This window comes from Molossus molossus, unplaced genomic scaffold, assembly GCF_014108415.1.
Source record: "Molossus molossus isolate mMolMol1 unplaced genomic scaffold, mMolMol1.p scaffold_m16_p_12, whole genome shotgun sequence".
Taxonomy (NCBI): domain Eukaryota; kingdom Metazoa; phylum Chordata; class Mammalia; order Chiroptera; family Molossidae; genus Molossus; species Molossus molossus.
The window spans coordinates 103015371-103036918 of record NW_023425347.1 but is presented as its reverse complement, the minus strand read 5'-3'; the positions used below and the strand labels follow the sequence as shown (position 1 = coordinate 103036918).

At 53.4% G+C, this 21548-nt stretch overlaps 1 protein-coding gene across 1 annotated transcript in view; it reads left to right on the top strand.

Annotated features, from left to right (window-relative positions):
- The first annotated feature begins 1725 nt into the window (after positions 1 to 1725).
- The window catches only part of CCDC27 (coiled-coil domain containing 27), a 29913-nt gene continuing 10090 nt past the window's right edge, over positions 1726 to 21548 (top strand). Inside the window, exons 1-13 of the mRNA XM_036256849.1 lie at positions 1726 to 1857; positions 2198 to 2330; positions 3202 to 3303; positions 3807 to 3964; positions 8049 to 8225; positions 9169 to 9264; positions 9499 to 9579; positions 9646 to 9835; positions 10057 to 10187; positions 13050 to 13127; positions 13322 to 13534; positions 14028 to 14132; positions 15403 to 15527. Of these exons, the coding sequence (XP_036112742.1) occupies positions 1726 to 1857; positions 2198 to 2330; positions 3202 to 3303; positions 3807 to 3964; positions 8049 to 8225; positions 9169 to 9264; positions 9499 to 9579; positions 9646 to 9835; positions 10057 to 10187; positions 13050 to 13127; positions 13322 to 13534; positions 14028 to 14132; positions 15403 to 15527 (1721 nt within the window). The remainder of the gene's footprint in view (positions 1858 to 2197; positions 2331 to 3201; positions 3304 to 3806; positions 3965 to 8048; positions 8226 to 9168; positions 9265 to 9498; positions 9580 to 9645; positions 9836 to 10056; positions 10188 to 13049; positions 13128 to 13321; positions 13535 to 14027; positions 14133 to 15402; positions 15528 to 21548) is intronic.

Genomic DNA, 21548 nt, shown 5'->3' with positions numbered 1-21548 from the left:
TCCACAGAGCCACACCGTGGACGACACTACATCCACAGAGCCACACCGTGGACGACACTACATCCACAGAGCCACACCATGGACGACACTACATCCACAGAGCCACACCGGCTGGGTTAAAAATCAGCATTTTATTTATTTTATTTATTTATTTATAATATGTTTTCTTGATTGATTTTAGAGAGAGAGGAAGGAAGAGGGAGAGATAGATAGAAACATTGATGAGAGAGAACATCGACTGGCCGCCTCCTGCATGCCCCCCACTGGGGATCGGGCCCACAACCTGGGCATGTGCCCTGACCGGGAATCGAACCGGCGACCTCTTGGTGCAGGGTCAGCGCTCAGCCGCTGAGCCACACCGGCCGGGCTACAAATCTCCATTTAAAGTGCAGTCAGAGGCATGCAGCACACCAGCAGTGTCGTGCTCCCATCACCACTGTCTAGTCGCAGAAATTTCCTCCCACTCCAGGGAGCCGGTCCCAAGCTCACTCCCCGCCCCCAGCCACTGGTGAGCTCCGTCTCTGTGGATCTGCTGTTCTGAACATTTCATACTCATGATCGCACGATGGGGCCTCTTATGCCTGTTTGTCTTTTTGTTTCTTTCACTGCAGTTTGGAAACCACGAAGCAGCTGTAAAGAAACTTTTCAGGCAGCAGCCGGGACGCGGAGACTCGCCGAGGCCGCTCCATAAAGTCCTTGGCCAGCCCGAGGCCTGTGCGTCCGGGTGTCTGGCACAGTGAGGTTTAACAAAATCACAATGAGCGATTTTCTAGAGGACGTGTCTCCCCTTTCCACCCCCCAATTCTATATTTTTAGAAAGAATTACCTGCCTGGCTGGTGTGGCTCAGTGGCTGAGCGTGGACCCATGCACCAAGAGGTCGCCGGTTCGATTCCCAGTCAGGGCACATGCCCAGGTTGTGGGCCCGATCCCCAGTGGGGAGCATGCAGGAGGCAGCCAATCCATGTTCTCTCTCATCGATGTTTCTCTCTCTCTCTCCTTCTCCCTTCCTCTCTGTCTAAAACCAATAAAAGAAAAAAGAAATTAAAAAGAAAAAAAAAAGAATTACCATATCAGGTGTTAAGAGATGCTTCTAAATTGTGAATTTTAACCCAGGACGTCTAATTTCATACCAGAGCCACTGACCCAATGTCAGGTTTTTTGAAAGCAGCATAGCCCGGCCGGTGTGGCTCAGTGGACTGTCATCCCATGGGGCGTGCCGGAGGCAGCAATGGATGTTTCTCTCTCTCTCCCTTTCTCTCGCTCTCTACAAAATAAATAAAAACACATTTTAAAACATGGAAATAGTCATAAAAAAGGTAAAATACTGATGATGGAACAGGAAAACAAAGCAAACGGAAGATGCCTGCCGTCGCCTCAGGCCGCTACTCTGCGCGCAGAACACCCTGAGGTCCAGCAGAAGTCGCTTCAGAGCCCCTGTCCAGGAGACAATGAAGACGAGGCTCAGGAAATTAAGAGGAATGGCCTGCTCTGTTTCCATGGAGACATCTGTGATGCCACAGCCTGCTCCCAGGATCCGAGGATGTGTGCCGGGCGTTGGGTCCACACGGGGGCTGTGCCCCCGATGCCCTGCTCCGGAGTCAGAAGCCCACAAGAGCCTTGCTCTAAGTCACCCTCCAGGTGGCAAGCTTGGCCCCCACCCCCCTCTCCTGATGTTGCCTCTGGGGCCCAGAAGTCCCCCAAAGCCGAATGTCTTTCCCAAGTTGATGGAGAATGGCCTGAAGGCCCTGCGGAGCGTGGCCAGCCGGAACTGCCAGACCCCGGAGGGGAAACTGCGCCCCAAACAGCGGTCCCTCAGCAAGTCGGCACAGGCCATCTGCTCGTACTACAGGAGGAAGGTACGGGGAGGGGGCTGGAGGCCCGGGCGGCTGCCCACGGAGCTCCCCAGTAAGTTTGATGATGGGGAGAAGATGCTGCATTGGCCTGAGCCTTCCTTAGGGGCGTCTTGAAAAGGAGCAAAGGGGGACGAGGAGAAGCTGGGAGGAGAACCCTCAGGGATCATGCGTCTGCCACGTGCCAGGGAGACCGGAGCCCCCAGCCCCCGGCGTTCTAAGTGGACGGGCACCTAGGCTCAGCCGCTGCAGTTCTAGAGCGGGGTCCGCCCGCGTGGCTCCGGGGACAAGGCCCTGGCAACGTGGGGCCTTTTCTCTGCGTGACTGTCCTCTCCCCACCGTGCAGAGTGAGTTCAGGCCGGATGCCAGCCCCAAAGAAAGGACTTTCGTGTCGGAAGTGGAGGAGCTGCGGAAGATGTTCCTCAGGCGTCCCGGCTGCCCGCAGTTCTGCACGCGGGCCACGTCCATGTCCAGCTACGGTGAGAGCCACCGCCAAGGGCCCGGCAGTCCGCTGCTCCTGAAAGCACGGTGCCCGCCCCTGGTGTGGAACGAAGGGGGCGGGAGGGAAGGACACCTGCCCAGGCTGTGATCCTCCATCCCCGGCCGCTTGCTTCTGTCTGTCTCAGAGACGCAGTAGGGTTGGGGCGGGAGAGAGGGAGAAGGTTGACGATGCTGGAAGCTTCGGGAGAGAGGTCCAGAAGGCCGAAGGGAGCTGATTGGGAAGCCACCCCTGTGGAATGCGGGAGGGCGGAGGACAGCCGGCTCCAGGTGGCCCTCCGAGGAGCTAAGCGCACGTGTTCTGAGGCTCAGGGAGGACAGCTAAGGCACACAGTGGCCGCAGGGGGGCACCGGTCCAGCCAGGCCTCACCCAGACCTGCCAGCTGCCGGTCCTGGGCTGGTCCCGTGGCCCACACACAGGGTGATGATAACGGTGAAGCCTTCAGCCGCGGGGACCGCACCCACCCTGCAGGTCTAAGCTGTCTCCGTAGGGCCGGGCCTCGGAGAGCATGACTTGGGGGCAGGTTCCGGGAAGGGTTGAGGGGCCCCCGTCCTGGGTGCAGGGTCTGTGCCTGCAGGTGATCCCAGGGCTCTGCCGATGGTACGATTCCTGAGGCTTAGAGGAGATGGTCTGTCCCAGGGCTGGGGGCTCTGTGAGGCGGAAGGGGGGCCATTTTTACAGGCGGGAACGGGGGAGGAGACGCAGCCATGTTTGAATGGCTCCTCGGGGTTCAGCCCTGAGAAAGGTCACCTTTAACCCTACCTGTGTATAAAGAGATGACATAAAAACTGCTGCCCCGGGCGTCTGAGGAAGACGCCCGCCATCGTCAGCCGCCCGGTTGCCCCCTGCAGGTCTGGCTTCCACCATCGCGTTGCCCGAGGTGTGCCTGGGCTCTGAGGCCTGGAAGACGGCCGAGGACGCGCTGTCCAGCCGGCAAGGCTCGAAGGCGGACGGTGAGGGCAGCCCCTGAGGGCCTGGGTCCTCTCCTCGGCACCCAGCCCTGAGAGCCTCTGCCTGCACCTGCTGGGCTGCTGCTCCCCCAGGAGAGGCCCCTTCCCAGGACCACCTGCCCGGCCACCTCCCTGCGCAGGGCCCCTGGGACGCATCCCTCCTCGAGGCCAGAGACCAGTACGCACTGTCCCCACAAATACCCTCGCTTCGGTTCCCCAACGATGAAATCCACACCTGGGCCTGAATGCGAGGGGCCCCTGCAGGGCCCAGGGCCGCCTGTGCGCGGGCTGCACCAGGATGACCGTGTCGTCCTGACTCCGGGCTCTGGGACCCTCCCGGGCCCTGTGCCTCCCTCCACTTCGTCAGCAGACACACTGGGCTGGTGTGGGGGATGGACAGCAGGTGGGACCCAGAGACACGGAGGCAGGGTCTCTGCGGGGTCTGGAAAGGGGGACGGTAACATGGAAGACGCCAGGACCGCCCTGACTCCTCTGCCCCTTGACAGGGCCCTGTCTTCCCTTCAGTAAGAGCGCCTGCGAGTTCCACTACTTGCGGAAGACGAGCGAGCCCCAGCCGTGGAGCCCGGGCACCAGCAGCCCAGTCCTGGGGCAAAGCCACCTGAGGAAGCGGATACCCTGGTACATCTCGGTCATCCATGAAAAGGTACCGCCGAGCGCAGGCCCTGGGCAGGGATCCGGGTCCCCACGCCCCAGCTCTGCGTCCTGCTGGAGAGGCAGCCCCTGCCCCCCCTGAGCCTCTGTCCTAGAATCTGGTCAGCTGTGCCCGCAGGGCCCCAGGCCCCTCCTCTGGCCTCTGGGAATCAGACGCTCTACAAACCTCCAGCCCAGAGGGTGGCGCTCTGAGCCGCAGCGGGTCTCACCAACCTGCACGCAGAGGCCAACAGGCATCAGGACCTTTGACCAGCTGAACAACCTCGGCCCAGTCATTCCGCTTGGGAGAATGTGCTCTTAGAAGCAGTAGCAATGCCCTGGCCGGTGTGGCTCACCGGTTAGAGCATCAGCCCACAGACCAGAGAGTCCTGGGCTCAGTTCCCACTAAGGGCACGTACCTCAGTTGCAGTTTGTCCCCACCCCGTTTGGGGTCGTGTGGGTGGCAATCACTCTGTGTCTCTCTCACATTGATGTTTCTCTCTCTCTCTTCCTCCCTCTTTCCTTCCCCCTGTATCTGAAGATAAATGCAAAAATGTCCTCGGGTAAGGATAAAAAATAAAATAGAAGAAACAGTAGCAGTGCCCTGGCCAGTATGGCTTAGCGGTTAGAGCATTGGCCCGAGGACCAAAGAGTCACGGGTTCAATTTTAGTCAAGGGCATGTACCTCGGTTGCAGTTCAGTCCCGGGCCCTGGTCAGGGTTGAGTGGGAAGCAACCAATCGGTGTGTCTATCTCACATCGATGTCTCTCTGTCCCCCCCACCCTCCACTCCTACTCTATCTGAAGATAAGTGGAAAAATATCCTTGGGTGAAGATTAAAAAAAAAAAAAGAAACAGTAGCAGTCACCTGTAACAATGTGTCAAGGTGGACCTGCGAGGTGGTTTCTGTGTCTTCTCCCTGCACCTGTGCTTCTGAGGGTGAGTGGCCACTAGTCATCCACCCAGTAACTCCTGTGTTTGATTTGGGTGTCAGTTATTTTGACCTCGTAACCAAAAAAAGTTGGGATGCATTTCCGGTGTGTCCTTTTCTGTTCTCTGAAAGAGTGTGCGTAAGACTAGAGCTTCTTTGTTCAATTCTGAAACTCGCCGTTGAGGTCATCTGTGTTTGCGGGTGTCTTACAGGGTCGGTTCCCAAAACAACACATTCCATTCCTTTAAAGATACTCAGATTTCCCTCTTTCTCTTGCTTTGTTTGGGTAAGTGCTGTCTTTCTAGAAATGCGTTCATTTCGTGTACATTTTCAGATGTATGAACCTAACCCTGTGCATAATAATTTCTCGCTGTCCTCCCCATCCCTGCGGGGGTTCTGCGGGAGGAAGGCTCTCTGTGGACATCGCTAGTCACCCTTCTCTCCCCTTCTCTCCATCTGCCTCGCTCGAAGTTTATGGATGTTAATGGTCTTAGGATCAGCGTCTGTTCTGTTTTTTAAGGCGCTGAAGCTTAGTGACAATGACTGACGTGAGTAACACAAAACCTTGGGTAGTTAGCGGGTCCACAGTGGGGACTGACCAGGTCTGATAGTGAGGGTCCATGCGGACTAATTTCATGTCGAGTCCCTATATTCTGCCTCTATTTTTATTTTTTAATCCGCACTCAAAGATATTTTTTTCATTTTTTTTTTTTTTTATCCTCACCCGAGGATATTTTTCCATTTTTTGTACAGATAGAGCGGGAGGGAGAGAGAGGAAGGGAGAGAGAGAGAGAAACATCGATGTGAAGGGACACATCGAGTGGCTGCCACCCGCACGACCAACCAGGGCCGGGGACAAACTGCAACCGAAGTACGTGCCCTTAGCGGGAACCGAACCCGGGTCTCTCCGGACCGCAGGCCGACGCTCTAACCGCTGAGCCAAACTGGCCAGGGCTTTATTTTTTAATCCGCACTCAAAGATATTTTTTTCATTGGTTTTTAGAGAGAGTAGAAGGGAGGAAATGACGGAGGGATGAGAGAGAGAGAGAGAGAGAAATATCAATCTGAGAGAGACACATTGATTGGTTGCCTCCCTCATGCACCCAACTGCAGCTGGGGATCAAACCTGCAACCCAGGTATATGCCCTTGACCAGGAATTGAACCCAAGACCCTTTGGTGCGTAAGCCAGCACTCTGTCACTGAGCCACACCGGCCAGGGCTCTGCTGGTGTGATAGATTTCACAATTTAAAAAGTGTTGAGCCCTGCTGGTTTGGCTCCGCAGTTAGAGCGTCGGCCCGCGGTCCAGAGAGACCCAGGTTTGGTTCCCACTAAGGGCACGTACCTCGGTTGCAGTTTGTCCCCGGCCCCGGTTGGGGTCATGTGGGTGGCAGCCAGTCGATGTGTCTTTCTCACGTTGATGTTTCTCTCTCTCTCTTCCTCCCTCTCTCCTCTTGCTCTGTCTGAAGATAAATGCAAAACTGTCCTTGGGTGAGGATAAAAAAAATAAAAATAAATAAAGAGTGTGGATGCCCTTTGACCCGGCAATTCCACTTGGGGGAAATGGCCTGAGGATATAATGAGATAGCGTCACACAGATATAGTATAAAGGATGTTCTTTGCAGTGCTGTTCACTATTCAAACTGCAGGAACAAAATGATCAGCTCATGTATGTGAACAGCCAGGGGACGGGCTGCAGACGTGGCTGCCTCCAGGAGCTCAAACAGTACCCTCAGTTTTCTCCCCTTTTCTCTGCATTCTTCTGAGCTGTCACAGGTGAACCCATCTCCTCCAGAGGCAAGACAGCCACCTGCAGCCATACATGTGTGTTGTGCAAACTCAGCAACCCCAGCAGACATGAACACCTCCTTACCAGTAATCACTGTCTGCTTTGGGACATGTGCACATGTCTATGTCACCACGGCCAGTGTGAAGACATATGATTTCTGCATGACTATGTTTACCTCTAACCTAAAGTACAAATAGTTCTCACGTACCCTTTAGATTATCCAAATGGTCAAATGTTGCCATATTTACTCTGTCCTCTCCTTCCCCTCTCTCTTCCTCACTATATCATTCATTCTTGTACTTGTCTGTACTATTCCCCTTCTTCTTTGTTCTTTAAGTTGAATTTGCGGTTCTTTTTCTGAATTCTAGAGATAGATACTTACATAATTGTTTTCCATTGTTTTCTCTGATAGATGCATTTTAAGGCTATACATTTGTCCTTAATTACTGCTTTAGCTGCACTCCACCAGTCCCAATATGTTCAAATATGTATTATTGTTCAGTTTAAAATATTTTCTAGCTTCCTTTGTGACTTCTTTGACTCATGGGTTGTATGGAAGTCTATCACGTCATTTCCAAACATTAGAGGACTTTCTAGTTACCTTTCCTTCCAGAGTTCTGTCTGGGACCATCTCCCTTCTGCCTGAAGAATTCTCTTTAGTTTCTCTAAGTTCAGATCTGCTGGAGAAAATGTCTTTCTGTTTCTGGTGTGTCCAAAAAGAACCCCATCTGTATTGTGTCTCCAATTTTGAAGAATCTAGGGCATTAAGGTGTTGAGAATGGAAGGCCGGGAGGCAGAAGGCCCCCGGTTGGCCCTCAGAGGGAGTTACTGGTTCGGTGTGGGGTTGCACAGAAGTCCTCAGTCACAGTGGGCAGCTGGCCAGGAGCCAAGCTGAAGTGGAGGCTGCCAATGATCTCCCAGGACCAGGATTTCAGACCTGCCTAAGTCAGGGCGTGGCTGCAGTAAAGAGGCACACATCCTGGGCTTGGGATTTCAGGATCCCAGGAGAGGTCTGCTCCTCCTGGGTCCACAGCTGCTGTCCTGCTGGTGGCTGGAGGGCGTGAGGAAGAGTGTGATTGTGTGTTACCCTGGCCAGTGTTGGTCAGGGGCGTGCACCTGGGTTTCAGGTTCAACCCCTGGCCCCAGTTGGGGTGCTTGTTGGAGGCAGTCAATCAATGTGTCTCTCTCACATCGATGTTTCTCTCTCTCTCTCTCTCTCTCTCCCCCCCCCCCTTCCTTCCCTCTCTCCCTCCCTTCCACTATCTAAAAAATAAAAAAAAATAAAAACAATGGGAAAACTACCCCTGGGTAAGGATTAGCAGCGATGACAAGAAGGGTGTGGCTGTGTGCACACGGGTCTGCCGCTGTGTTCTGCCCAGGACCACTGCCTGTCCCTGCTGGGGGAGGAAGTCCAGCGCCTCTCCAAGCTGGAGGTGCAGGTGCAGCAGAAGGACGAGGAGATCTTGGCGCTGCAGGAGGAGAGGGAGACCCTGAAGAAGCAGCTGAACTACCTCCTCAGACGCAAAGGCCAGGAGATCATGTACCAGGGCACGAAGGTGAGCCGAGCGTGGGGGCCAGGCGGGCCTGGTGAGCCACACACTCTGCTTCCACGGCGTCCAGTCCTCCTGGTGACCCTCAGCACCCTCGCCCCCGCCCCGAGTCACCCTGGACGGTTGCTGGGTCCTCGTGGGAGCTCGGGCGGGGCTGGACAGCGCCCTGCGCTCTGCCGCCCCTCGCTCTCTCCCTGGGACAGCCGTGCGCTCTCTGGACTCAGTTTCCCTACCTGTGAGTTTCCCTACCCGCTTTTTTGTCATCAGGAAGGAAGGTGCCCTGCAGGCGGAGTCCCCAGACCTGGCCTGGCCGTGTCCCGAGGGCAGCAGTGACATGGACTAGCCTGACCTGTTCTGACTGTGGGACCTGGAGCATCAGTGTCCCTCCTGTCAGACAGCCTTGGGGATGCTGCCCCTCGCCAGGTCTGGGCAGGGGACTGACCCAGGCAGGTCCAGGTGGGGTCCAGGGGCAGCTCTGCAGGTCCCAGGGAGCAGCCTTCGGTCTTGCTAAGACCTCTTTTTCTTTCATGCCCGAGGGTACAGCCCAATTTTATGCTGGGGGCGCGCACGAGGGGAAAGAGGGGTGTTTCAGGCCATCGCTGAATCCCACGGATGTCTCCAAAGACAACTGCCCGGACGCTGCCTGTGGGGCGGCTGGTGGGCAGCGGGAGGCCCAGAAGCACTGCCCAGCCCCCCAAGGCCGTGGGCGAGCTGGAAGTGGTCAGAGAGCAGGGCAGGGATGCGCATGGAAGGTGAGCACGTCCACAGCTGGACCCTCGACTCTTCCAAATGACCGGGCTCACAGCAGCCAAGCCACTGCTCCAGGGCCGCCACCTGCCGGTCCCTGGCCTGGCCTGCTGCCGTGGAGACGGCCGTCAGCCTCCCAGGAGGGCAGGTCCCCGCGGTGCATCCAAGTGGGAAACCCTGAGGCCCAGGCGGTGTCTTGCAGGAGCAGCCCTCTGAGTTCCTGCCGAAGACACAGGGCAGGCTCAGCATCCTGAAAACCTTCAGCCGGGAGGAGGAGGAGCTGCAGCGCTGGCGGCAGGTGCGCTGGCCAGGCCCGGGCCCTCCGGTCACCCTGTCAGGGAAGGAGTGAGGGGGCAGGCAGCTCCCACCTGGAAACGCAGCTCCCGCCCCTGCCCTGGGGAGCTGGTCCCTGGCAGGTCCCCAGGCTGCGAGGCTGCGCTGTCTGGGCTGGGGAGGTGGCAAGTACCCGGCGTGCCCCTGTCCCCACGCCGCCCCGGCACTCACAGCCCTGCCGTGTCCCCTTGCGTCGCAGATGCAGGAGGGGCTGGTCGTGACGGACAGAGCCAGGGACCTGGACGGCCACGGCGAGGAGGAGGAGGGCCGGGAAGTGGAGGCGGAGAGGGCAGATCCGGCTGCGGGCAGGAAGGAGGCCGAGGGCGAGCGGGCGGAGGACAGTGAGGAGGTGGGGCTGGAGCTGGACTCGGAAGAGGAGGCGCTGGCGGAGGAGGAGGCCAGCAGGAGAAACACCTGCCTCCTGGACGAGGCCTTCGAGGAGGAGCTGATGGCGCAGCTGGAGGAGTACGAGCAGGTGATCCAACAGTTCCAGTTCGAGCTCGAGATCACCAGGACCAGGTGCTCCCTGGCAACAGGTAGCTGGCACGGGGCGTGGAGGCGGAGCCAGCCCCCAGGCTGGGCAGCGGGGACGTGCAGGCAGGACAGGCCGGGGTCCACCCCGTTCCTCTGAGCTGGGAGCCCGGCGGGGAAGGGCGGGAGGGAGCCGAAGAGGTGGTGCTGGAGCTGGACGGCGGGGGGCAGTCCGAGCCCTCCAGCTGAGGGGTGACCCCAGCCCGCGCCTTCCCTGCTCACTCAGGGGCCTGCATATCGTTACAACGGCAAGTGGACTACCAGGAGTCCCAGCTGCAGAAGGCCCACAGGGAAAACGAGCTGCTGCAGAAGGAGCTGTGGGAGCGGAAGTGTCAGATTCAGGCCATGAGTGACAAGGTGGCCGCACCCTTCACCCCGGCGGGCCCCCCACGGCCGCACTGGGCCCCCCAGCAGCTCCGGAGGGGATGCCGAACTTAGGGAGCAGAAGGGCCTCTCCCAGTGTCACATGGCTCACAGAGGCAGAGTGGACCACACACCAGGCCCCAAGGCCCCTCGCTGCCCTCCGGCCCCAGCAGTCACGCTGTCTCCTGGGCCTGTCGGCTCCTGGCCACTTCTCAAGCACCTCCTGGCCCCTGAATCCCAGGGGTGAGGGCCCCACCCACGCTTAGAGAGGTCGCCACTCTGCAGAGCCCACTCCTTGTGAAGCATTTTTTTTTTTTTAATCCTCACCCGAGGACATTTTTCACATTTTTCCATTTTTTGTACAGATAGAGTGGGAGGGAGAGAGAGAGAGAGAAACATCGATGTGAAAGGGACACATCGAGTGGCTGCCACCTGCACGACCAACCAGGGCCGGGGACAAACTGCAACCGAGGTACATGCCCTTAGCGGGAACCGAACCCGGGTCTCTCCGGACCGCAGGCCAACGCTCTAACCGCTGAGCCAAACTGGCCAGGGCAGTGAAGCATTTTTAATCTTTATCTTTACAGGAATTTTCCACTCACATAGCTTAAAGAACCAGGTGCCACAGTCTTGTGACACAAAACAGGAGTGTCCTGCCCTCCTCCCTCTCATGTGTCCCTTCCCCAAGGCAACCACTTTCACCTCTTCTGTTCATTGGGAATCAGATAGCAGGCTTACGTACCAGCCTAGAGCTTCCTCCATCTTAGCGTTACCTAATGCTTCCCTCTGTCGTCCATGCCCCTCCCAAAGCCATTCCCGCAATGTCACTGAGCTGACACTGCATTTGCCCCTTGGGGACGGGTATTGGTAGCACGCGCGCCATGGAAACACGTTTGTGAAACACTATTACAATTCAAAAACCACGCGTCACAACATCTTCCTCTTTCTCGATCTGCCCTTATTTTCTCTGGAGCACACCCTGCAGTGTTTCTTTGAGAAAAGATGAGCGGGGGTCAGGTTTGGAGGATGCCTCCATGTCTTTACTCTGTGCATTGCCGTTTGCTTGGACACAGAATTCCAGTGGGGAAAGTGTCCCCTTGGCAGGGCGACAGCACTGTTCCCTGGCTCCCAGATTCCGGGGGTGCCGGTGGGAAGCCCAAGGTCACCTTACTTTCTGTGCTTTCCCACACCTTAGTTCCTGGTGGTGGCCACTTCCTCTCTAGAAAGGTGGACGGTCCTGCCTGTGTCCCAGGTGTTCTGAAATCCTGAAGTTGCGCCTCATCCAGGGTCTACTTTCATTGCCCCAGGCACTCGGGGCGAGTGGAAACTTGTGTCCATCCTTTCATTCTGGAAATTTCTGTTCACATTGTAGTTTTGGTGTTTTTTTGTTCACATTGTTTTTTATCTTCTCCCCTCTTTTTTTATTTTTAATTTTAAACTTATCATTATTGTTGAATGTATTACAGATGTCCCCCCTTTTTGTATCCCATTGACCCCCCTTACGGCCCCCCCTCCTGCCTTCCCCACACTATTGTCTGTGTCCATCGGTTATGCATATACGTGCTTTGGTTTGTCTCTTCCCGCTGGCCCTCTTCCCTCTGAGGTTGGTCAGTCTAACCACCAATCTGTACTTCTTAATCCCTTCACCTTGTTCACCCAGCCCCCCAGCCCCCTCCCGTCTGGCAACCAACAAAAAGTTCTCTGTATCTATGAGTCTGTTTCTGTTCTGCTTGCTCATCTTGTTTGTAGATTCAGTTGTTGATAGATATGTGTTTATTGTCATTTTATTGTTCATATATTTTTGTTCTTCTTTTTTTCTTCTCCTTCTTCTCCTTCCTCTTCCTCTTCTTCCCTCCTCCTCCTCCTCCTCCTCCTCCTCCTCCTCGAAGGCCCATGAACATTTCCTATAGCACTGGTTTGGTGGTGATGAACTCCTTGAGCTTTTTCCTGCCTGGGAACCTCTTGATAAGGCCACCGCTTCTGAACGATGGCTTTGCAAGATGGAGGCATGCCCCTGACTTCCCCGCAGCACTCCTGAGGCTGGATTTGTGATGAGGGTCACGGCGGCCCTTCCGTCCTCTGGAGGCTCCTTCTTCGAAGCACACTTTCTGTCCCCCATTCAGTACCGTCTCTCTCCCCAGCGAGGGTGTTCATGACCGGCCTGGTTTCCACCTTCTCGCACCGTTTCGGTCGCTTTGACTTCTGTCCTCACGCGAGAACGTGGCTCCAGGGTCAGAGCGCGTGGTGGCTCCGTGTGGGCATTGCAACCGAGAGCTCAAAGGCAGAATTTTGGGGTCTTTCCTCTTGGTCGGGTCAGATTCCCCCGGAATCTAGGAAACTGGAGGGATTTCGTGCCTGGGGCGGGAAGGCCCCACGGCAGTGCTCTGGAATGCAGTGGGGAAGGAGTGCGCGGTCCCCACCTTCAGCACCGATGTCCCCCCCTGGAGTCTGGGGTCTCCACCCCCAACGGGGCCTGGCATCGCCCAGACCAGCCACCCCTGTAGGAGCCCTGACACCCAGGCCCCTGCGGGTGGGAAAGGGGCGGGCGTCTGGCAGCTCTAGTCTGGGAATGTTTTTGAAACTACATCCCTCCAAGCTCCTCCTCGAAGCCCCTAGCCCCTGAAAGAGCCGACTCCTCCCATTTCTGAGCCGGTCAGGGACCCCGGAGTGTGAACGGGCTTGTTCTCGGCTCTTCCTGCTGCCGCCTCAGGGCTCCGCGTTCTGGGACCCGCTTTGTAGCCCTGGTGTTGGGTACCCTCCTCTCCCACCCTCCCGAGGCTCAGGGGGGGACAGAGCCACTGTGGCCCCCGCCCGCTGTCTGCCCTGGAGACCTGAGCAGCCTCCGCTGCCTTTCAGTTCTCCAACCTCCAGGAAGAAAAGAAGCAAACCGAGATGATGGGGCTCATCGAGAAGGACAACCTCCTCCTCCGACAGGTGACCGAGGGCTGGGAGAGCCGGCCGGTCATTTCAAGCAGCGCCCCATTCGACACACCCAGGAGCGCACGGGCACAGGGGCCCCGGGTCCTCGCTGGGTTCAGAGTTGGAACTCGGAGACGGGCGGCTCTCTTTGGGGGTTGTGGGGTGGGCACACCTGGGCCTACCCCTCTGTCCCCCTGCCCCGCCCCCAGCAAGTGTGGGAGCTGGAGCGTGAACTCACGAAGCGGGAACACACCATCGCCGAGTCGGAGGCCAAGGTCAGCCAGCTGCAGGCCCAGGTGGACCAGGGCCAGGACCACCTGCAGAGATGGAAGCAGCTGCAGGAGGAGGCGCAGGACAAGGTGGAGCTGGTCCAGCAGGCGGAGCAGCAGGCCCGCGTGGCCCTGGAGAGCGCCCAGTCCAGGGTGTGCCCCGCCCCAGGGCCCTGTGCAGCAGCGGGTCCCAGAGCCCCACCTGGGGTCCCAGAGGGAGCCACCAGGGCTTCCTGAAATGCCCAAAGGGAGAGCTGAGCTGGGGCACAGGACGGGGGTCGGTCAGGGAGTCTCCCTGGCGGCAGGAACGGGAAGCTTCTTCAGGAGGGAGGGTGGTGTTGGGGTGTTCTGACTTCCTATGCTTTTTTTTCTTCTTTTTTTTTTACTTTTTCCATTAAAAAGGTTGGTGAGGTAGAGAGTCCTTGGTGTTAGGCTGCCCGGGTCTTATTTTCCAGACGTTGACCCCCCCAGCCCCGCCCCCACCCCCACCCTCCGTCCCTGGTTCCAAAGCGGCGAAGCACCAAGGATCCCACTTTCTGTGAACGGATCAGGTGGCGGGTGGGTCCCCCCTGGGTGCCCCCCCCCCCAGGATGGGCGCTGCCGCCCTCCGGCAGAGGCCAGTGATGGGATCTTCCCTTGGCTGCAGCTTGAAAGACTGAGGAACAAGATCATCCAAGCCACCTTCAGCACCTCAGGGATCAAGTCCTTGGCCACCGAGATCTCTGATAACGACATTCTGGAAGGCTTGCAGGTGCCTCCTGTCCTGGGGCCTCACTCATCCGCAGCCTGGGGCGGAGGGCGGGCCTGGACTGGGTGCTGGGGAGGGCGCGGCTTGTCCTGGCAGAGTCACTGTCCTGTGACCCAGTACTGTCCCTCCTCTGCTCAGGCAGAAGGGACCAGCCCTAGAACTGGGGAGGCCAGGCTGCTCGCAGTGTGGGGTGACCACTAGCCGGTGCCAACGCTCCCGGGTCCCTGGGAGGGCCGAGCGCAGGGCTCCTGCAGTGATTCAAGCAGGAGCCCGGCCCCCGCTCTGCCCAGCTCAGCCTCCTCAGGATGCTGCCTAGCACCTCAGTGCAGTCGCCGTCTGCTGAGCCAGGGCCCTGGCATGGACCCCCTTCCACGGCTTTGGCCCGTGCCCGTCCCTCACCTTCCCCAAGCAGAGGGCTCGGAGGGGCAGGGCTGGGCCAGCAATGGCGTCACCATCCGCCTGGCCTGTGGCGGAGAAGCTGTGAGCTGGTCCCTTGCCTTTGCTGAGCGGCAGGGCGTCCTCTCTGCACGGGAGAGCACCTGCCTTCCCCGGGCAAGAGCTGACTCAAGCTCTGGACGGCGCACTTGTCACTGGAGCCGCTGCCACCCCCGGCCCCTCTGCCAGCTGAGCAGGTGCCGTGGCCTCGCTCCCACATTTCCCTGGGACCTGGTTCCTTTCCTCTGGGAACCGGATGGGCCCCCAGGGAATGGTGCTCCTCCAAGGTGGCAACCGGCCTCAGGGGACAGGGGCGCCTGCGCAGGGGGGCCTGGGGAGAGGTCTCTGTGGCCTGGCTACTGTTTGGGCTAAGTAAGAGGGAGCAGGGAGAGAGGAGAGGAAGGAATAAGAGGAGGGAGGCAGAAAGAGAAAGGGTGAGGAAGAGGAAATGGGAGGGAAGGAGGGTGGGAGGAGAGGGATGAATGGGAAGGGCCACCAGCACCACCCGGAGCCAGGAAGAACTTTCCGTGGTCAGCGGCCCAGAGGGGGCGGAGGGAGGGGAGGGGACAGCTCCCTGTGCAGGACGGCCGAGGCCCTGGCGGTCTCTGAGCCGCCAGCTGCAGACGGTGCTGCCCGAGTCCACGGTGGGCTTCTCTTCCTGGACCAGCCACCAGGGAGGGTGTTTCCAGCTCAGAAACAGGCAAACGCTACACAGCAGAGCTTCCCCACTCCCGCTGTACACACTGGCCGGCCCAGCAGGGCTGCGCAGCCCTCCGGGGGCAGGACGGGGTCCCTGTGGGCGTGTGGCCTGGCAGCCCGGATGGCCTTCCTTTTCCAGAGACTCATCTCAGAGAGGTCCGACTACTACAATCAGCTGAAGTACAAAGGGGTCAAAATGCCTCCCCTGCAGCAACTGGAGATTCTCTCCACCCTGACCAAGTCCAAGAAGGCGGTCTCCTCCAAGTAGGCCCCGCCCCGCGGCGACCAGGACCCCGCTCGGCAGCTGCCCGAGTGGCCCGGCTTTTGCAGATTCAGAATTAAACCCTGTTGTTGGCCTCACTTTTCTCCCAGGGCACTCGGATGGGGTCTGGGCTTCAGTGACACCCCCCTGTACAAAACACACTCTTTGGGGCTCAGCACACCAGCCTGCATTGCGGGCTCCATCCTGGAGACACCCCACATTGAGCAGGGGCTCCAGATTTAGGAGGCCCACCCACCACATTCCATGTTGACCCCACAGGGGTCCTTCTGTTGTAGGCGGTTGAAAGGGTACCAGGCGTTAGACTAGTGGGGTTACACTGGACTGGGGTTCAGCAACCTCCGTACTCGAGTTCTGGCTAGGAAAGAATTCGGAGCCAAGACTCAAACTAGCAGAGAACATTTATTTGGAAAATCACAGAGGTAGGAGAGAGAATCTGTAGAAGAAATGGGCTCAGGAAGCAAGTTGTAGAGATCAAGAAAGGCCCTTAGAGCTTGGGAGTGAGGAAGGTCATGGTCAGGCGCCAGGGGGAAGGGAGAGGGGGAGGAAAAGGCACATGCTCCTGGGAGGGAGAGCAAGCTGGGTCCTAGTCCTAAGTTTTAAGGGTGGAGATTTTAGGGGACGTCTCTGGGGAACAGCTCAATAGACTATTCAGCTCAATAGACTTTCTGGCTGTGTCCTTCGGGGTCTTGGTCTCCACTGATTGGTTGGTCAGCACCATGGCAGAGGGTCATTAGGGAGCGCAGCTGGTCCTGAGGTCAGCCATGGGGGAGTTCGTCTCCTTTGGGCTGGAGCAGAAACACAACTGAGGCCTAGATGTCATCTCCAGGGAGGAAGGGTCAGAAGGGCCAAACCACATGAACAGCCATATGCTAGGGGAGGGAAGGTCACCCTACAACTGCCCTTTCCTAGGCACCCAGGGTTTCCACCCTGGTGACCTTCTACACCTGGCCCATCGTCCTTGTTTGCTTCGCCCATGGCTGACTAACTGCCCACCACATCACCCCCACCTCAAGGATTTGGGCTCTGAATTCCTTCAGACAAAAGGGGCCCTGGATCGCTTCTGTAGCTGCTTCCTGCTGAATTAGGGCGAAGTTTTCCTTCAGAGCCCAGAGATCCTTGCTCTCTGTCAGAGGGATGAGGAGGCCCGGGCAGGCGAGGGGTGGTGAGGGTGTCTAGAGGTGGTATTCCCTCAGCACCACTAGGGCTTGTAACCTGGTGGAGATAAGCTGTGTTACAAATCTTAGTACTATTGGTGCAAAAGCTAAAACAAGAATTAGGAGAGTCTAGTGGAAAGAAAAAAACAAAAACAAAACATACCTCCAAGGGGCTCTTACTGGCTTCAAAGTCAATGTTCATTCCTTAAGGCAGTGGTTCTCAACCTGTGGGTCGTGACCATCTTTGGGGGTCGAACGACCCTTTCACAGGGGTCGCCTAAGACATAATAGTAGCAAAAGTACAGTTATGAAGTAGCAACAAAAGTAATTTTATGGTTGGGGGTCACCACAACATGAGGAACTGCACTACAGGGTCACGGCATTAGGAAGGTTGAGAACCACTGGTAAGGCTTTCTGGTGACATCCAGAGTCCAGGCATGCCTCTCTCAGACATGACACTCCAGCCAAAGTCTGGTGACATCCAGAGTTCAGGCATGCCTCTCTCAGACATGACACTCCAGCCAAAGTCTGGTGACATCCAGAGTCCAGGCATGCCTCTCTCAGACATGACATTCCAGCCAAAGCCTTGGGTAATAAAACCACAATTGGAAACTGGTTTCATGTGTCCTGTTATAAAGGAATCAGACTCTTATTAGATTTATGCAAATAAATATATTGCCATGAAAATAATACTTGAGTTTTCGAATTCTGGAGAGATTGGGTATGGAGAAAAATAAAATTTACCAAATTGCTTTAAAAAATAAGTCTAAAGCAAGAGGAAAATCCTCATCCTTTTAACAAAGTGGAAACAAACCAAACTCTGTGTTAGCTTACTTTTGATTTTTAAGTTCATTCACTTAACTTCTAGAAACTTAAAAGTGTCAGTGTGTTTGTGGCAAACACACTCACACTTTTAAAAGACATATTTCTAATAAAGTATAAGACATTTGCTAAAAACTCCACATCTATTTTTAAAGCTGTTTTGTAATAAAAGGCCCAAAGTAGGTGAATTTAAGACTTGTCTAGAAATCAGTGTTTAACAACTGAAATGAGTTCGATTTGCTTAAATGTGTTTTTTTTCCTTTCAATAAGGATTACCACCCAGAAACATACACTTTAAAAGATGGCCCAGGTAATATTTGGTGGGGTTTGAATTGTTTTTGGAGACACACCTCTGACCCTGTAAAGACTTCATTGGTAAAGCAAGGACAGTCATTTTTAATACCTCAAGGACTGGCCCGTGTTGGTAGAAGACTGACAAATTCATTCATCCACCCTTAGAATGTTTCTTTTTTTCTTATTTTTTTTTATTACATGTTTTCCTTTTTTACCCCACTGACACCCTCCTCCCCATTCCCCCCACTCTGTCCCCGGCTTTGTTGTCCATGTCCATTGGTTATGCGTACATGCATATAACTTCTGTGGTTTATCTCTTCCCTCTCCCTACCACCCCCTCTTCTGAGGGTTGTCAGTCTGTACCCTACTTTCACATCTCTGGGTCTACCCTATTCCTCATACTGTTATGTTCATTATATTCCACAAATAAGTGAGATCATGTGGTATTTGTCTTTTTCTGCTTGGCTTGTTTCACATAGGATAATACTTTCCAGGTCCCTTTATGTCGTCTCAAAGGATAATAGATCTTTCTTTCTTACAGCTGCATAGTACTCCATTGTGTGTATGTACCACAGCCTTTTTATCCATTCATCTACTGATGGACACTTGGGCTGTTTCCAGATCTTAGCTATTGTAAATGGTGCTGCTATGAACATAGGGGTGCATATATCCTTTCTGATTGGTGTTTCAGGCTTCTTAGGGTATTAATTTTTTGAGGTAACACCATAGTGTTTTCCTTAGTGGCTGCACCAGTCTGCTTTCCCACCAGCAGTGTACTAGAGTCCCCTTTTCTCCACACCCTCGCCAACACTTGTTGTTTGATGATTTGTTGATGGCAGCCATTCTGACAGGTGTGAGGTGATACCTCATTGTTTTAATTTGCATCTCTCTGATCATTAGTGATGTCGAGAATTTCTTCATATGTCTCTTGGCCATTTGTATGTCCTGTTTGGAGAGGTGTCTATTCAGCTCCTCTGCCCATTTTTTAATTGGGTTCTTTGTCTTCCTTTTGTTGAGTTGTATGAGCACTCTATATATTTTGGAAATTAACCCCTTAACTGATGTATCATTGACAGTGATGCTCTCCTGTACAGTGGGTTGCCTTTCCATTTTGATGGTGGTTTCTTTTGCTGTGCAGAAGCTTTTTAGTTTGATGTAGTCCCATGTGTTCATTTTTTCCTTTGTTTCTGTTGCCTTAGGTGATGTATCAGTAAAAATTCTGCTGTGTATGATGTCCAAAATTTTGTTGACTACATTTTCTTCTAGGATTTTTATAGATTTATGAGTTACATTTAAGTTCTTTATCTATTTTGAGTTTATTCTTGTGTATGGTGTAAGTTGATGGTCTAGTTTCTTTTTTTTTTTTTTTGCATGTAGCTGTCCAATTTTCCCAACACCATTTATTAAAGAGGCTGTCTTTACTCCATTGTATGCTCTTGCCTCCTTTGTCAAATATTAATTGAGCATAATGTCTTGGGTCCATTTCTGGGTTCTCTGTTCTGTTCCACTGGTCTATATGCCTGTTCTTGTGCCAGTACCAGACTGTTTTGATTACAGTAGCTTTGTAGTATAACCTGATATCTGGTATTGTGATCTCACCTACTTTGTCCTTCTTTTTCAAGATTGCTGTGGCTATTCAGGGTCTTTTTTGGTTCCATATGAAGTTTTGAAGTATTTGTTCTACTTCTGTGAAATATGTCATTGGTATTTTGATGGGGATTGCATTGAATCTATAAATTGCTTTGGGTAATATGGACATTTTAATGATGTTAATTCTTTCAATTCATAAACAAGGTATATGCTTCCACTTTTTATATCTTCCTCTATTTCTTTTTTCAATGTCCTGTAGTTTTCAGCAAATAGGTCCTTTACTTCTTTGGTTAAGTTTATTCCTAGGTATCTTAATTTTTTTGCCGCAATGGCAAATGGGATTGTTTTTTCAGTTTCTTTTTCTATGAGTTCATCATTGGTGTATAAGAATGCCATCAATTTCTTGATGTTAATTTTGTATCCTGCTACTTTGCCAAATTCATTTATTAAGTCTAGTAGATTTTTGATGGAGTCTTTAGGGTTTTCTATGTCATGTCATCTGCAAATAATGACAGTTTCATTTCCTCCTTTCCAATTTGGATCCCTTTTATTTTTTCTTCATGTGTGATTGCTGTGGCTAAGACTTCCAGTACTATGTTAAATAAGAGTGGCCAAAGTGGGCATCCCTGTCTTGTTCCTGTTCTTAAGGGAAATGCTTTTAGTTTCTGCCCATTGAGTATGATGTTGGCTGTAGGTCTTTCATATATGGCCTTTATTATGTTGAGATATCCCTCTATTCCCACATTGCTGAGCGTTTTTATCAGAAATGGATGCTGGATTTTGTCGAATGCTTTTTCAGCATCTATTGATATGATCATGTGGTTTTTATTCTTCATTTTATTTATGTGGTGTATCAAATTTATTGATTTGCGAATATTGTACCAGCCTTGCATCCCTGGGATGAATCTCACTTGGTCATTGTGAATAGTTTTTTTGAGTATTGCTGGATCCGATTTGCTAGTATTTTGTTCAGGATTTTGGCGTCTATGTTCATCAGGGGTATTGGCCTATTTGGAAGTCTTCCTTCTTGAATTTTTTGAAATAGTTTGAGGAGAATGGGTGTTAGTTCTTTTTGGAATGTTCGGTAAAACTCCCCTGTGAAGCCATCCGGGCCTTGCTTTTGTTTGCTGGGAGAGTCTTGATTACCTCTTCAATTTCTTTAGTTGTTATTGGTCTGTTCAAGTTTTCTATCTCTTCCCAGTCCAGTTTTGGGAGACTATGTGTTTCTAGAAATTTATCCATTTTGCTTAGATTGTCAAATTTGTTGCCCTATAATTGTTCATAGTAGTTGTTAACGATCTTTTGTATTTCTGTGGTGTCATTTGTTACTTCTCCTCTTTCATTTCTGATTTTGTGTATTTGGGTTCTTTCTCTTTGTTTCTTGGTGAGTCTAGCTAAGGGTCCATCAATCTTGTTTATCTTTTCGAAAAACCAGCTCTTTGTTTTATTGATCCTTTGAATTGTTTTTTTTTTTTTTTGGTCTCTATGTCATTTATTTCTGCTCTGATCTTTACTATTTCCTTCCTTCTACTTGCTCTGGGGTTTTCTTTTTGTTTACTTTCTAGTTCTTTAAGTTGTGAGGTTAGATAGTCTATTAGAAATTTTTCTTGTTTCTTTTTTTTTATATTTCATTTTATTTATCTATTTATTTTTATTATTTTTTTATCCTCACCCGAGGACATTTTTCCATTTTTTGTTCAGATAGAGTGGGAGGGAGAGAGAGAGAGAGCGAAACATCGACGTGAAAGGGACACATCAGTGGCTGCCACCCGCACAACCCAACCAGGGCCAGGGACAAACTGCAACCGAGATACATGCCCTTAGTGGGAACCGAACCCAGTTCTCTCTAGACCGCAGGCTGACGCTCTAACTGTTGAGCCAAACCGGCCAGGACTCTTGTTTCTTGAGGTAGGCCTGTAGTGCTATGAACTTCCCTCTCAGTACTGCTTTTGCTGCACCCCATACATTTTGTGGTGTGTGTTCATTTTCATTGGTTTCCAGGAAGTTTTTCATTTCTTCCTTGATCTCTTCGGTAACCCATCCATTGTTTAATAACATGCTATTTAGCCTCCAAGTGTTCAAATGTCTTTACATGTTTTTGTTGCACTTGATTTCTAGTTTCATGCCATTGTGATCTGAGAA